The sequence below is a fragment of the Pituophis catenifer genome, unplaced genomic scaffold (assembly GCF_029215685.1).
Source record: "Pituophis catenifer annectens isolate HBS135680 unplaced genomic scaffold, rPitCat1.0.hap2 SCAF_6, whole genome shotgun sequence".
NCBI classification, from domain to species: Eukaryota; Metazoa; Chordata; class Lepidosauria; order Squamata; family Colubridae; genus Pituophis; species Pituophis catenifer.
The window spans coordinates 96,464,673-96,482,052 of record NW_027256886.1 but is presented as its reverse complement, the minus strand read 5'-3'; the positions used below and the strand labels follow the sequence as shown (position 1 = coordinate 96,482,052).

The following is a 17,380-nucleotide window of genomic DNA, read 5'->3' as shown; positions in this document are numbered from 1 at the left end:
CAGACAGAGATAAAGATCCAAGAGAGGAATATGGGAGGCAAGTAAAAAAAAAAAAAAACCATAGCAACTAAAGTTCTGAAGCGGGCAAGAGACGATGGATAGAAAGGAAATGATTTCTCTTTTGTTGTTTCTTTTTCTCTCTCTTTTCCTCCTTTAGGTTGGTGGTATGATTAGAAGTTAGGTAGGATAGAAAGAAAACATCTTCTAATAAAAGGGTGACATGATTTAAAGTTAGAATAAGAGATAGAAATAAGAGAAGGGGGAATATTAGTATTTACATTTTTACATAATAAAAGCAATAAGAGAAAATATGAAATATATATTAGAAATATATAAGTTGGTTGACTGTAATAATTATGACTAATTCTACAAGTTTTATTTGTATTAGAATGTAGGACACCCAGGTGCCACACCGTTCATGCATTGATACATATATGTAAAACAAAATAAAAAACTTGAAACAAAAAAAAAGAATTGGAACTGACGACTGTGATAGAAGACTAGCTGGTGAATTAGTTGGAATTGAATTAATTTCAATATAATTACTGTGTCATAGTGACCTAGTGACTATGTAGGACAGATGGGGAGGAAGCTAACCACTAGACTGCAAGAACACAAGCGAGCAGTCAGATGAGGAGACCTTAATTGGCTCCCTGAATTCTGCTCTGGATGAAGGCGTGGACTTGGGGTCTATCTACAGAGCTCCATATATGATGATACCAAAAAAATCAATGTCAGATTTCAAAGCTCAGGGAGCCAGAACAGCCAGTTTTGGCAAAGCTGCAATTCAGGGCCTTCAAAGAGACACTGGGTTTGCCCACTTCTTTCTGAATCACTTTCATGGGAAATGCTTTATGAATTGCTCTTGTGCATTTGTAAAGAAAATGCTTTTTAAATATTAATAAACTTTTGAAGAACATGTTTTATTACACTGGGTATTTTCCTCCAACCCATAGCGAAAGAATTTTTAATGACAGAGTCAGAGATGTTATATACTAAGGATTTTAATATTTTAATAGTTGAAAGGGCCACACAAATAATAAAGTAAAAAAGTGATTTGGAGGTGTAGATTTTAACTCAGAAAAATGACCTGGACAATTTTCTTACTTTGTATTTATAAAAGATGTTTTATACTTATGAAATTCCTGAAAATAGAGAAAGAAATGTTTTTGGATATTATCTAAAAAATAAACATCAAGACCTTTAAAATTAAAAAGTTTTACAAAGTTGGCTTATTTGATCAAGATTAAAATGATTACAGGGATGCTGTGACACCTGGAATTTTGAGAATTGGTTGTAAGTACTTTCAGCACTGTTGTGTTTGAGAACCACCTGTAATGAAGTCTTCTAATTGTCTCTACTTTCAACCCAGAATGTAGTGTCCCTGTTTATCTCAAATTGTTTTTTTATTCTAGCTGTCATCTCTTGCAAACTTATTGACAGCCTTACTAGATAGACTAGACAGGAAATACGACCTGAGCTTATTCTATATTGTAAGATTACATTAACAGAATTTTGTAAGTCTGAAAGTACTTGGGAGGGTCTCTTCTGAACCTCTTGCCACACCCATATTCCTGCATCTGGTTGCTCTGACTTCAGATCTTGTAATATAATTATTGCATATAATTATTATATGTGGATAATAAGGCTATTTTGTTTCTCCAGATGCAGTTCTTTAGTTTTTCATTTGTTTTTCATTTGTTTCGTTTTTCATTTCATTTCATTAGAATCAGTTATTCTGGCACACTCATTATCTTTACCATATTCCACACCATGACATTATATACACAAAGACCTTATTATAGTCGCAGAAGCAAAGGTAGACCTTATATTTGTTTAGTTACTACATTATCCATTTTATATTTTATTTCTCTTTTTTGAAATTTAAACATTTTGCATTTCTTTCCATGTGTGACTCTTTGAGAAAATCTTCACAAAAATTGCTCATGTGAAAAAGAATGCAGTGGTTGGGTCATTCACACACACACACACACACACACACACACGTATGTATGTAAGTATATGTATGTATGTATATGTATGAATGTATGTTATATTAGGCTACTTAGGACTAGCCCAGGGTGTTTATCCTTGGTCTTTTTTCCAAGCCTAATTCAATATAGTTACCATCTGTAAAGTACTGTATTTTTCGGAGTATAAGATGCACCTTTTTCCCCCCTAAAAGGGGGTGAAAATTTAGGTGTGTCTTATACACTGAATGTAGCCCCGCCCACCCATTAGCCCCCACCCTTTGGCCTCTGCCTCCCAGCAGTTACCTCCTTGCAAGCAAACAGCAAGAAAAAACAGCTCCTTTCAGCTTCAGCACAGCCTAATTAGCACAAGTTGATTGGATCGGCCTCCCGACTCTCAACTGATTTGCTCTCAGCTGTTTTTTTGTTTTGTTTTTTGCAAAAAGTTTTTTTATTTTTTTTCCAAACATACAAATTACATCCTTTCGGAACAGAGCTTTGATCCAATCATCACTTTGTTCAATTTTTAACAAAATTTTTAACAAAATTTTATCTATTCTATTTTGCCATAGCACTTATTTCTAAATCTTAGATCACATATTCAACTAATACCATCTTTAAAAAAAAATAACACATATTTACTTAATCAAAACAATAACCCTTCTATTAACCCACCTTAATTCTTAATTCAATTAATAACTCATAATACAACAATTCTTACCCTAAATCCTCACTATTAACAATACAATTCAAACATATTTATGTTTCATTATGCTCATTAAATCTTTATTCCATTATTACTTTATCAGATTTAAATCTTATCTTTTTAATTTTAGAAATATAGCAATTTAACATTTAAACATAGTTCTTAGTTCAAATAATGCTCTTTAATACAATTTCCCAATTATCCTAAATTCTATCTATCAAACCATACCATTTATATAACACCAATTAAGTAATTTTTGTTTATAAATCATAATCATATATTGTTTCAGTTTTCTTTTCTTTTTCACTTAGGTAATAAATGTTCAAATTATCACAATTGTTATACATATTTAAACAATATCCCAATTATTATAGCTATCAATTTTCTAATTTAACCTTTTCTTTTATCCTTCCACTATTAATTCCAATGTACAAAATACATCTTTATTCCACTATTAATCCCAGTGTAATCATCTTTTTCTCACTGTTAATCCCAGTGTAATCATCTTTATTTTTATCACTGTTAATCCCAGTGTAATCATTTTAGTTATTGTTAATCCCAGTATAATTATCTTTATTTTTCTCACAGTTACTCCCAACATAATCATCTTTTACTTTTGTAGTTATATTATTAAAAATATTCAAATTATAACAATTCTTATAGGTATTTAAACAATATCCCAGTTATTATAACCATCATTTCCCTCAAGTAGTATCTTTTAACATCTTAATAAAAAATTGGTTCATTATATCCATTGCTATATTTTTTTTATTGTAATCTATTTTCCATATATTTTAGCTTCAATCCCTATTTCATTTCTAAATATCTATAACATATTTTTTCTCATATTTGTTTATCTCAATATGGTCATTTTATAAATCCAGGTCCTGGACTTCTTTAAATTTCTTAATATTTTCCAAACTTTTATTCTTTTATCATTCAGTATTAATCTCCATATAATCATCATTATATTATTAATCTCGGTATAATCATCATTGTGTTATTGTTAACCTCAATATAATCTATAGAGACCTCCTTTTTATTATTAGTATTCACATATTCAATTATTTGTTCATATTTAATCACAATATCTTTATCTTCTTTATTTTCCACTTCTATGTCTTATTTCTCCATCTTCATTTTCTTGTCCACACTTGTATACTCCATTTCGATTTTTATATCCTCAAATTTTGTTCTCTGCGGGACTTCCAGTTGGCGCCGCGGGGACACAGATGGGGAAATGGTGAGCTCCGCGGAGGTCTGCCACAACCCCGTGTGCCAAGCTGCCGCTGACAGGTCTTCCGACCTCCCCTGTCTTGAAGGGGCAGGGGGACAAGAAGGGACCCCTTGGGCGGCCGAGAGGAACGGGCAGATTCCTCAGGGCCGGAGGCTTTCCCTTCATGCCGGCGGCAGTGGAACGACAGCCATGGCGGCTGTCCCGAAACTGCGGCAACTGGGAACAAAGATCGTGCTGGAGGAGAAGCGCAGAAGAACAGGGAGCTTGTATGCCGGGTGAGTTTAACAATTGCCCAGGCGGGAGCTGCCCTCAGATGTGGATTGCAACAAGTGAGCCCCTGTTTTAATAGCGGCTGACAACTACAGGGGCTAAAAGACAAAGGATCTGTTTGATAGAAAGCACTTATTATGACTCTATGGAAATGGCTTAGTTACAATTTTTTAAACTATTTTTTTTTCCTGTTTATAAATGAGGCTAAACTGATTTTGTGGAGTGAGACTGGATTATATCTGGGAGAGAGGAAGGAGAAGAGGAAATAACTATGTTTTAAAAGTAAAGACAAAAGACAAACAGTGATGGATAAAATGGCTGCTATCTCTGAAGTGAAAGTATGAATCCCAGACTATTTGTTAATTGAAAAGAGGAACTATGTTGCTTGTTACTTGTACTGAATTGATACTAAGAAAAGACTTAGAGACCTTGGTTTCTGATACATAATCTGTTCACTGGAGGACTTATGGAAGATTTGAAAGAAGAAATTAAATGGAATAATGGAAACTGAATTAAATAAAAGTGATTATAAGAGAAAGGCGTGGCAACAAAAGGAAGACATGATGATACCATATATGGAATAGTTCCAGAATTAACTTTGCAGAACTTATAACTTTGATGACATTGAAAGGGAAAAGAAATACATTTGGACAGATTGGAGGAAAAAAACAATGGAATAAATCAAGTAACAAGATAACAAAATATCACATTTTGATTCAAATGGATGTAATGGTTATTGGGTGATTGATTAATGTTAGGAGATACTTTTCTTTCTTCTCCACGCTTTCTTTTTATTTCTTATATTTCTTTTTTCTCTTTGTTTTATTCTTTTCTCATCTGTTTTTTTTCCCTTTCTATTTTTTCTCTTTAATATAATTGTTTAATTCTTTTTTTTGTTATTTTTAAACTCCCTTTTCCCTTTTTACTGATATCTCTATTACTTCCTTACTTTTTTAATTGTAATTACTATTGTTATTATTTTCCTTATTACTATCACCACCTTGTTTTAATATATATATAAATACACAAATAATTTGATTAAGAAATAAGAGCACAAATGATTTAAGAAAAATATGATCTCTGGAGGCTTTAACTTTTTCTTAAACTTTGAATTTTCCGTAGATTCAACAATTTAGAAGAAAAGGTTTTTTAAGACATTAGAAGATATTTGTTAAAATATATTTTTATTTTAAATTAGAAATATGGAGGAGAATAAATGGAAAAACAATATGGGTAATACATTGTGAAGTAATTTGAAACTAACAGATTGAATAAGAGAAGTTGGAAGGAAAGAAAATACAAGCGAGATAATAATTAAAACAAAATGTTATCAATCAATTAAATATGTGAAACTAGGAGTAATGTGAAATATGATTTTAGAAGAGTTTTGCTCCAGGTTAATAAATATGGTAGGAGTGGAAGAAGGTATTATATTAGAAAACAGTTGAAACAAAGCTTGGAATTAGTTAAAAATTAAAATAAGAGTTAGGAGTGGAGGAAAGCATGAGCTGGAAAACAGTTAAAGCAACGCTGTGGACCAGCCAATAAACAGAGTTAGGAGTGGAGGAAAGCATATGCTGGGTAACAGTTTATATGAACTGTGAACCAGTTAAAAATAAAAAGGTAGGAGTGGAGGAGACTATACCTGGGGATCAATTGAAATATAATTGTGAACAAGTTAAAAATAGGGGTAGAAGCGGAGGAAAATATGCACTAGAAGACAGTTAAAGTAAAGCTGCGAACCAATTAATATATAGATTAGGAGTGGAGGAAAGCATATACTGGGTAACAGCTAAAGCGAAACTGTGAACTAGCCCAAAAATATAAAGTTAGGAGTGGAGGAGACTATACTGGGGAACAATTGAAATATAACTGTGAACCAGTTAAAAATAAAGGTGGGAGTGGAGGAAAGCACTGCTGGAAAGCAACTATTTAAGTTGCAAACCAGTTATAAAACAAATATAGGAGGAGTAAAGGAGATAAGGTTGGTGTGTAGTTAAAATCATACTGTGAACCAGCCAAAATAATTTAAGGTCAGGAGTGGAGATAAGCCTTGCTGGAAAGCAGCAGATCAAGATGTGAACCAACTAAAAAATAAAATTAGGAGGAAGTGGAAGAAACTTTACAGGAGAATAATAATATAACTCTGAACCAGTTAAATAATCAGATTGGAGTTATATAAACTGTGAATTAGCCAAAATAATTTTAATAGTATAAGAGAATAACTATGGAGTAACTAAATCAAAATAAAATATTTTGGAAGTAATAAACTACAGAGCGAAATGTTGATTGATTTTGTAAAAATTCTAAGAGAAAAGGGAAATAAATTTTTGATAAGATTTGGATATTGTGATCAAGAAGAGGTGAAATATAGATTTGGTGTAATGGGTCTTAAATTGAGAAATGTATATGAAATATTGATTGTTAAAATGATAAGATATTTAGAATGGTGTTTATAGTCTAGAATGTTGGGCGAAATAATTGAATGATAAATGTTTAGAATAAGATTTTTTTTTTTTAAAGATGTAATTGGATAAAAATGGGAACAAAACTGATTGTGGGAATCTTAATAATTGTACTTATTATATGACGGAACAAGCACCTGCTCTAAAAAGATGTATTTTATGTTTTGTGTTTTGAAAAATAAAAAAAAATTGGAAAAAAAAATTGTCCTCTGTGCAACATTATAGTTATTTCTTTTATTTCCATTCTCCAAATCAAATAATTGCTCCAATTATAAAAGTTCCATTGTATTCCTTTCTATTTCTTTTTTTATTCCTCTAAAAATCAAGTCTCTTATAGACAAGAAAATCCTCCTCCACAAATTCTCACGCTTATTATCTGTGAAGTTCAAAGTTCAAGACAAAGAACCAAGTTGCAATGTTCCTTTTACTCTAGATGATGTCTCTTTGCAATCCACAATTTCCAATTGCTTAATAAGTATCCATTTTGTTTCCATTACATCACCATCTTACTTGACTTCTCTTTTTTCTTTTTCAATTTAAAAATATCAAATCATATTTAAATAGCTCCTCTCACTTCTTTTTTTCTTTTCCCCCTTTTATTTACACATCCCTTTTTTTTCTTCTTAAAGCTTATCCATTCTTTTTATTTTTCTTGCCATTTAAAAAAGAAGGGGGGGGAAAGAATCTCTTTATTTCTTTCCAATCCTTTGACCATGTCTAATTGTTTAAAGTTTCCAATTAGTTTGTTCAGAAATCAATTTTCAATTGGGTTTTTGTCTTTTCCAAATTACATTTCAAAATCCTCTTTGCCCCCATGCTCCTTAGCCACTATTACACATTAGGGGTCTTATAGTTGTAAGATGTTTCTCTTGTTGTTATTCAAGCCTGAGTTGGCTGTCACTCACCCGGCTTCAAAAAACTCCGTTCCGTTTCTTTCTTCTCTCCAGCTCTATACTTAGCCCGGTTGTCCCAGCTTCGTGGCAGCCGCCATGGCTGCCGCCCCCCGCCGCCGACTCACAGAGAGTTCCCTCTGACCTCCGAGGAACTTGCCTGTTTCTCTTGGTCGTCCGAGCCGCCTCTCTTTCTTCCCCGTCCCAGCAGGACGGTTCCGGTCTGAAGACCCATTGGCAGCAGTTCGGCAGCCGGGTTTTTCATGGCACTCATCAGAGCCCACTGACTGTCTCGCCGTGACGCCAAACCAGAAGTGCTCTCAGCTGTTTTGTGCAGGGCTCTGCTACTTGCTGCAAAGAGGTAAATTGCTGGAGCAGATTTTTTTTCCCTTATGCTAATCAAGCTAGGATGAAAATGAAAATGAAAGTAAAGCAGGCTGTTTGCTGTTTGCCTCAATGAAGCAAAATTGTGCAGAGGCAGAGGGAGATTTCTTTTTCTTCTTTTCCTCACTAAAAAAGGAATGTGCGTCTTATACTCTGGTGCGTCTTATACTCTGAAAAATATGGTATTTTACCGCACCACACTGGATTGTATTAGATAATACCTTGCTAGAGTTGAACCTTCCGTTCCAGTCCAATTATCAAGAGAAGGCCTGTGGTAGGTTTCCCTTCTGTGCAAGGTGCATAGAGTATGGATCAAATATTCAACAATAGCGGCTCCCTCTAAGGCATGGGTGTCAAACTCACAGCGTTGCCGTCACATGAGGTATTGTGACATTTTTTCCCTTTGCGGAGCTGGGCTGGGCTTGACTTGTGCGTGACACATCCGGACTGCCAGTTTGACACCCTTGCTCTAAGGAGTATCCCTCCCAGAGGGATGTATAATCAGGACCATGGTGGCATTTTATAAACAAGTGGAAATAGTTTTGCTCCAGCATGCATTTGGCCATTTAGATTGGATTAATTCAGTTCAAGAGCACGTACCATTTACTGATGATTTTATAATGCTATTTTATTTATTTAGGGATGGTTTTTTTGCACACCCAGAGAATGTCAGAATTGGGTCAGTGTCAGGTTCCTGCTGGAATGCTGCCATTCCAAAAGGGATGGGGGATGCTTCTTGTGGTTGAATGCTTTCACTTTTTCTGTAACTGCATGGGAATTAGGGAGGGAGCCCAGCCAGTTCCAGCCTGTTACTCAAGGCTGCGGCACCTGAGGATGACCTGTTATCACCATCCCACCTTGGAATTCTCATAATACCTTTCCAGCATTGTATTGGCTACTGGTGGACATGGGACACTGGGTGGGGGTTGAATAGGGAAAATCAGTTTAACACTTTGCGTGGGAATCTTTAGACTCGTGCCTGACTTCTCTGCAATCACTTCTCTCAGTAAAAATTCCTTTTGAAATACCATTTGTTTCAAGAGACATGCTTTCCCATCAAGCGCATTATTAACCCAGTTACAGTAGAATTAGAATTGCAGAGAATTGAGGAGAATTGAGGAGAATTCACTCTGTTTTCCACTACAGCTTGTTAAAACCTGAGGTGATTTCCCCATTAAGACCAACCCTTCCACCTTTACCCTGAACTATTTATGGTGGAAGGGGACAACATAGCATGGAAAGATTTTCCTGGGACCCAGAACGAATGGGTAGATAAATGACAAGGTAAGGCCAACTTGGAAAAATCAAAGGTAAAAGATAAAGAAAAACCCCTAAGTGAATTGGGAAGGGCGAGCTGGGGATGGGAATGGCAGCGAAGCCCAGACAAGGCAGCATCTCCCCACCCCAGGATGAGAGACGAGGCAAAGGACTACCAACTCCAAGGCTGGCCCTCCAGAGCTCAGCACAGAGAGGAGAGGGCAGAGAGGGAGGAACCACCCCAGTTCAGAGGGAAGTTCGATGGTGACCCAGACAACCTCGCCCAATTCCTCGATTCAGCTGAGATATACATAGAGCGGTTCGGACACCTCTACCCTTTCCCCAGAGCCCTAGTGAATGCTATCAGGGAAGGGCTGGAGGGAGAAGCAAAGAAGTGGTCAGCATCACTCTACAAATACAGGGCCCCCCAGCTACAAGATGCGGATGGGTTCTTGCAACTATTGAGAGCCCATTATGAGGAGGAGGAGGAGGACCCCTATGTGGAAGACGAGCTCAGAAACCTAATGCAGAGGGGGAAGCCTATCAGAGAGCATATCCGTGAATTCAGGAGAGTCATTGGGACACTGCCTCCCCTACCAGAGCGATTGCTGGTGTATTTTTTTAGAACAAGCCTAGATAAAAGAATTTCCCAAGTGACTGCCTATCGTGACATCCCAAACCGACTCGCTGAATGGTTCCGGGTAGCGATAAAAGTCGACAGAGGGCTGCGGGCGAGTGACACGTCAAAACCACCAGAGGGAAAGGAGAGAGGCCGACCAGACCAGGGGCCACTCAATAGACGAGAAACCCCAACATCACAGCCCTCCTACAGACCAACTGCCCCACGGAGCCCACTGAAATGCTACAGATGTGGGGGAAGCGGCCACATAGCAGCAAGATGTGGAACGCCTAGACCGGGACCCGATCCACCACCCAAAGCACGGCCGGAACGAGGGCCCAAGCGCGTCACCCACGTACTGCAGGAAGCTCCCCAAATCCCTGAGTTCTTCGCTCATCTGACCGAAACCAGAGGAATCCCAGATGAGAGAGATCAGTTCCCCGAACCCTATGACACGGAAGACGAAGGCGAGGATGACCCGATGGTGAGTGGACCCGTCCACCCTTTTCTTTTCCCCATACGCCTAACAGCCCCCAAAACAGGGGCCCAAGAGACTTTCCAAGCCCTAATAGACTCGGGTAGCACACGGTGCCTAATCAACCTACCCACAGTTCTAAAATTGGGAATCCGAGCTAAACAGCTCAAACAACCAATTCGCTTCGAGCAAGTTGATGGGTCCTTAGTGGGAGGAACATATGCCACACATTTGACTGAACCCGTGAGACTAGAACTCGCAGATCACTGGGAGACGATCCGCTTCATAATAGCCCCCAAGATGACAGAACCAGTCATATTGGGACTCTCATGGCTCGACAAATGGGGCCCAATCATTTGGTGGCAAGAGGGAACCCGCAGGCTGAGAATAGCAAAGGGGCCCCAACCCTTGCCGCCCCGACCAGAAGAATTCCCTCCCACGCTGAAACCCCAAAGCAGCCCTCCACTACAGAAGAAAACACCACCAACACAAGGGCCCCTCCCAGAAGGTGCAGCAAAACAATTGGCAGCCGCACCCACCACTGCTGGTAACGCAAACCAGATCCCAAGGGAGTACCAAGACCTTGCAGGGGTATTCAGCGAGGCCGAGTGTGACATTCTGCCCCCCCACCGCGAAACCGATTGTGCCATCGAGATTATCCCAGGAGCGAAACTACCCAAACCAAAAATGTATGCTATGACGCCCCGAGAAATGCAGGAAATGCGGGACTACATAGACAAAAACTTACAAAGGGGATTTATTGAGCCAGTGAAACCAAGGGTAGCGGCGCCGGTCATGTTTAAAGAGAAAAAGGACGGCTCCATGAGACTGGTGGTCGACTTTCGAAGTATCAATGCTGTTTGCGTACACAACTTGTACCCCCTCCCCCTCATGAAAGACATGTTAGCCCACCTAGCTAAAGGGAAGGTTTTCACCAAACTAGACCTTCGAGAAGCTTATTACCGAGTACGCATAAGGGCAGGAGATGAATGGAAAACAGCATTCAACTGCCCCCTGGGTAGTTTCCAGTTTAAAGTAATGCCTTTTGGATTGCAAGGAGCCCCGGCAGTGTTCATGCAGTTAATAAACGAAGTCTTACATGAACACCTTTACAAAGGTGCTTACATGGTTCCACAATCACTACCCTGATAAACCAAAATGACCGTAACTGTTGTTTTCTTTTCCCTGTTTATTATTTTCTTTCCTCCAGGTGTGGATCTCCTTTTAGGGGGCAGCATGTCAGGTTCCTACCAGAATGCTGCCATTCTGAAAGGGAAGGGGGATGCTTCTTGGGGTTGAATGCTTTGAATGTTTTTGGTTTTGCTGTAATCGCATGGGAATTAGGGAGGGAGACTGGGCCGTCAGACCGGCCAGTTCCAGTCTGTTACTCAAGGTCACGGTGGTCTGAGGTTGGCCTGTTATCACCATCCTGCCTTGGAGTTCTCATAATACCTTTCCGGCATTGTACTGGCTACTGGTGGACATGGGGAAGTGCGTGGTGTTGAACAGGGGAAATTAGCTTAACACTGCGTGGGAATCTTCAGACTCTACCTGACTTCTCTGCAATCACTTCAGTGTTGAAATTCAGCTTGCTCTATCTGGATTGCGCGATCCGGTAGCGCTGGCGGTGGGAGGCTCCGCCCACCTGCCCGGATGTTGTTATGTCCCGTTTTTGACCCTCTGCACACGCATGGAGGAGGTGTGTGAGAGCGCTCACATTTGCGAACCGGTAGCGAAGGTAAGTGAATACCACCCCTGAATCACTTTGAAATACCATTTGTTTCAAGAGTCATGCTTTCCTGAGAAGATAGCTGAGGCAGGTCCTTACAGTCAAGTTTTAAGCATGTCTGGATTTTAACTACATGGTTTCAATTTTCTTTTTTTTTTCTTTTAAAAGTTAATCGACTGGTTGAAAGCTGATTTATTTTAACCCCTCTCTTGTTTTTTAATATGAATTCTTTAATGTTTTTTCACTGTTTTACTCCGCTGTTCTGAATTACTTTAGCTTTCCCCATATGGAAATTGACAGATTTTCTGGGTAATGAAAATGACCTGTTTGGATTTTCATTTGATAAAGCTCTCTGGGAGGTCTTTGAAAAAAGAATGCTTTTTAACCAGTGGTGGAATTTAAATAATTTAACAACCGGTTCTCTGCCCTAATGATTTCTTCCAATAACCAGTTCACCAAACTGCTCAGAAAGTTAACAACTGGTTCTCCCGAAGTGGTGCGAACTGGCTGAATCCCACCACTGTTTTTAACCTAAAAGCTAAAATGGAAAACTTTGGAAAAAGTTTGATAAAATAACAAGTCAACCTAAAGAAGATATCCAGACAGAACCAATTGTATGCAAACCAAACTCACAACTGGATGGATTAGAATCTAAATTGCTGTTGGCAGATTTAAAGGAGAAGGAACTTCGTTTGGAAAGTGCAGGTTTATTGGAGAAGGCTGATGGGGATATGGATTCCACAATCTGGAGTTAAAAGAATCAATGGATAAGAAGATTGATGGCGATTATGGAATGGACTTACTATATCTAACTGGAAAACAACTTGGACTGGATTGGGAAAATTGATTTACAACAGAGGTTTATCATTTTAGAGAATAAGACACAATTGTTGGGAAAGTTTTCAACCAAAATTTTGAGAGGTTTTATTATTAAGAATCAAACTAGGGTATTTCATCTCGGATGGATTAGAGATCATGATTGTAGTGATTTATGGTAGATAAGCTGTTGTAGACTTTCTACCAGTTAAATATAATAGATTGTTAACAGAGGGCTTTGAAGTTTTAACTTTGCTGTTAACTACTTTGTTTTTATATATAGCAGATGTAGATGGCAGGCCAAATTGTAACAGTTTATAAATTTTGGACCTGTTTCGCAAGGGGTGTCTGTAGAAATTAACATTGTTCTAATATCAGTTCCACAAGGGGGGAGAATATATGTGTTTTTGTCTTTCATTTTTTAATGCATATTTTTTTTCTTTTTTAATGTTTTGTCTATCTTGGTTTTGTCTTTGTAAAAAATTTTTTTCCTTTTTTTTTTTTTTGTATTTTACCTTAATTTTCTTAATAAAATAAAAATTTATTCCAAAAAAGGATTGGATCAGTTTTTAAAAATAAAGAATAAAAAATAGTGGCTGGATTATACATTCTGACAAACTGAAGTATAAGACTTCTGCATGGCTCTGTCTCCAGGTACTTCTGTATCTAGGCCATTGTCTCAGAATTCTGTGCTTGATGTTTTTTTCTCTGCAAATAGCTTGAATTATTGAATATTTGTTGTTCATGATTTGGGTGGGATTTGTGGACAGATCTCAGTCTTATAATAATATTAGCAGCTAAGGATTAGTAGAGGAGCCAGCAACATTCTGAACCACCATCCAATTGTCTCTTCAACAACTCTCAGCCTTATTGAACTATTTTCAAACTTCTTTCTTTTGCTGGTTTCTTACTCTACATCAAATTTTATTCTATTGTGTTGTTTTTAGAGAATTATTGGACTGATTATCAGACAAATGTACAGTTATGACCTTTTCAGAATTTATTTTTAACATTCTCTTGTATTAGAAATAATAAAAAGATAGATTAAAAATATTCAAAGGCAAGAAAAAAAAGATACAATGCAATAATAGTAATACAGACTTTGGTTGTCCTCATATATTATGATGCAATTAAATGGCAGTAGAAAAAAAATCTGTGCCTTTTCTATTGATCACAGGATGCAAGTTAACAGCTGAAAATGGATATAATCATTTATAATTCTATCAGACCTATTAATTTTAAGTGAAGTTATAAGGCCAGAATGCAGGATCCTATTATAGAGAGGATTGCACTAGAGACTCACTTTGCTGAATTTCACTTGAGCATATTCACTTAGAAATGGCGATAGTATTCTTTGTTCCCTCCAGTACAGAGATGTCAAACTCATGTCATCACGGCAGTGTCACGTGACATATCGGGACTTCCCCCCCTTCGCTAAACTGGGCATGGGGGTGGCCAGCACGTGACGCATCCCACCCGTTGGCTGGGAGTTTGACAGCCCTGCTCTAGTACTATCAAGTTTAGAACATGAACGTGAAGTAGAGAGAAAGCTTTATTAAGTGTTGTACCTTATGATTCTTGATGAACATATCTTTTACTTTATGTACACTGAGAGCATATGCACCAAGACAAATTCCTTGTGTGTCCAATCACAGTTGGCCAATAAAAATTCTATTCTATTCTATTTATAGTAGTTTAAGTATATCGGACAAAATAAGTAATCCTTCATAGAAAAAGAATGTGATCTTTTTGGAGAGCTCTGTCTAAAGCAGTGTTTCTCAATGTTAGCAACTTTAAGATGGGTAGACTTCAGATCCCAGAATTCCCCAGTTTTCCCCTGCTGGCTAGGGAATTCTGGGAGTTGAAGTCCCAGACATTTAGACATTGGTCTAAAGTGTACATTTTTGTTGTTTCAACTTTAGCCCAGTTCAGTACATGTGCTAGCAAAATTAACTTGGAAAAACGATGCTGACAATATATCCTGGAGCTGCATCTTCCATGAAAATCAATGCAGCTAAAAACTCCATATAAAATTTAGTTTGAGGAATTAAGTCAATAAATGCAGACTCTTACTGGAAGACCATCCCAAATGCAAGTTGTATAGATTCCAACAGAGGGCCTGAAATAAGCCTCTTAAGAATTGATAGGATGTTTTTGGTTGGATTTAACTGAACATAGGCTCACACTGGTAAATCATAGCATTTGGCAATTTTTTTTTTCCAAAATCCTAACTCTACAATTTTTCCACATAAATAGAATGTACACTTCTGTTGTCCCTTTTGAATTAGATTACTTATACTCTGTGTGTATCGGAAATAAATATTTGGCATGAATATAGCATAAGAGTCAGCTATTGGTAGATTGCTCTGAAGAGTCAGATTGGTATATTTGCACTGATTCATTAGTAAAATTTATTTTGATTATATTGATGTAACAATCTGAATGCACTATTAACACATTGTTTTACTTTTTACAGATGATGTGATGCAGACCACCTACTGTGAAATAGATTTAGATAAACAAACAAGAGATGCATTTGTTTATGCTATCAAAAATCACTATTGGTATCAGATGTACATTGATGACTTGCCAATATGGGGTAAGAAATATATGCCTACAATGTGCAGAACTACAATCTTTCTCTTGAAAACAACTATGTTTATTCCAAACCATAGTTTAATGATTGTTTAATAAATCATATTTGACTGAGTTCACATAAATGTCATAAACAATTGTGGTTTGGATTTAAATCATGATTTAAATCATTAGTAAAAAGCTTGATTTAAATCAACTCGATTTAAATCATAATTTTTAAAGAGCAACTGTCATCTCTGTCCCCCAGCAGCTCCTCCTCCTCTGACCCGCTGTTTTTTTTTAGATAAATTTTTTTAAATTTTTTTAAAACAAAAAAAATATCATAAAACACATCTTTTCAAAACTAAGCTTTTGCTCCGGTCACAAATTAAAACAAATAATTAACAAATATTATTTTCAATTAACACAACTCAATATTTTAAACAAATATTTCCCGCAAATCTAACTATGCCATTATCCCCAAAAACCCGTTACTTAAATCTTAAATCCTAACCAGTTATCAATTCATTTTTCTCTTTCATTTGCTTAGATGGATATTTTAACAATATAAATCATACAATTATATTAAACAGATTAAACATTCATTAATTATTTAATTATTAAACGTAATTTATGCGTTTTATCTTAACTATCACTCTCAACACACACCACCTCATTTTAATTATCCCACCTCTTTTTATTATCTTTGATGTTAAACCAATCATTTCTATTTCTTGACTGTTAATCACAGCATAACCCTTTGTTTTGGCTGTTAATATATTGTATTTTTTTTTTAACCATTACCCAGCATGCCCTTTGTTTGGCTGTTAAACACAGCATATTAATTTTGTTTTTTGGCCGTTACACACATCTTCAGGTTTGTTTGGCTGTTGAACACAGCATCTCTATTTTTGTTTTTTGGCTGTTACACGGCATATTAAGTTTCATTTTGGCTGATACCCAGCATGACCATTTGTTTGGCTGTTCAATACAGCATGTTCATAGTTGGTTTAACAATCTCTACTTAAAACTTTCTTTGTTTCCCTCCATCTATGCATTGCTTTTCATTTAATCATATTTTTCTTTATCCTTTTTCATAGCATTCATAACATTTTAATCTTGAGACATGGTTCTTGCTTAAAACATTTTTAAATTCCTTTTAGCATTTTCAATTAATCATATTCATCCTTATTCTTTACCTTAACATTTTACCATTAAAACATAGTTCTTGCATTAAACATATCTTTACATGTATTAATTAGTTTCATTTAACATTCTTAATTTCTATAAAAGCCTCCCTTTAATTTATTACAATCATCTTTACTTTATTTTATTTTTAATCACATTATCTTCATTTCCTAGTCTGCAAACATAAATTTCCTTCCATTTTCCAAGTTTTTAATTTTATTCTCCATAATTAAATCTCTTTTCATATTTTTATTCCGGATATAATGTATCAAATCTCTTTCTTTTAAGGCAGCGCTTAATCCTTCTTCTATTCCTGCGCCAACATTCAAATTATGATTTGTTCAACTGTAGGAGTTCCATTGTAGATTCCTTTTCTTTTCACCAAAGTCCAGCTGCTTGCAGTCAGGAAAGAAAAATCCTCCTCCACAGTTCAGCAATTTTTTTTTTCTGTAGAGCTCAAAGTTCTCATAACAAAGGGAGGTTACAAAGTTCCTCTTTACACCAGATGGTGTCTCTCTATAATCCACATTTCCCATTAGTCATGCAAGACTCCGTTTTATTTCTTATTATATAACCATCCACTTTATTTTCTTCTTTTAGTTAAAAAAGTATTAAATCATCTTTTTTCCCCCCTTAGTCCAATTCAATTTTTTAAAGTGTTTAGTCCTTTTATCATATCTCTAAATTAAGTCTCTTAGTTCTGTTCCAAAATTAGTTGTTTCTTGGGTCTTTGTTCTATAAAGTTAAGTTTAAAAAATTTCCAAAGCCCCTTCGTTGCTTAGCTGCTGTTTTAGGCTAAG

At 36.5% G+C, this 17,380-nt stretch overlaps 1 protein-coding gene across 1 annotated transcript in view; it reads left to right on the top strand.

Annotated features, from left to right (window-relative positions):
- TM9SF3 (transmembrane 9 superfamily member 3) overlaps positions 1-17,380 on the top strand; it is an 80,951-nt gene that overhangs the window by 23,543 nt on the left and 40,028 nt on the right. Inside the window, exon 3 of the mRNA XM_070945836.1 lies at positions 15,295-15,417. Within this exon, the coding sequence (XP_070801937.1) occupies positions 15,295-15,417 (123 nt within the window). The remainder of the gene's footprint in view (positions 1-15,294; positions 15,418-17,380) is intronic.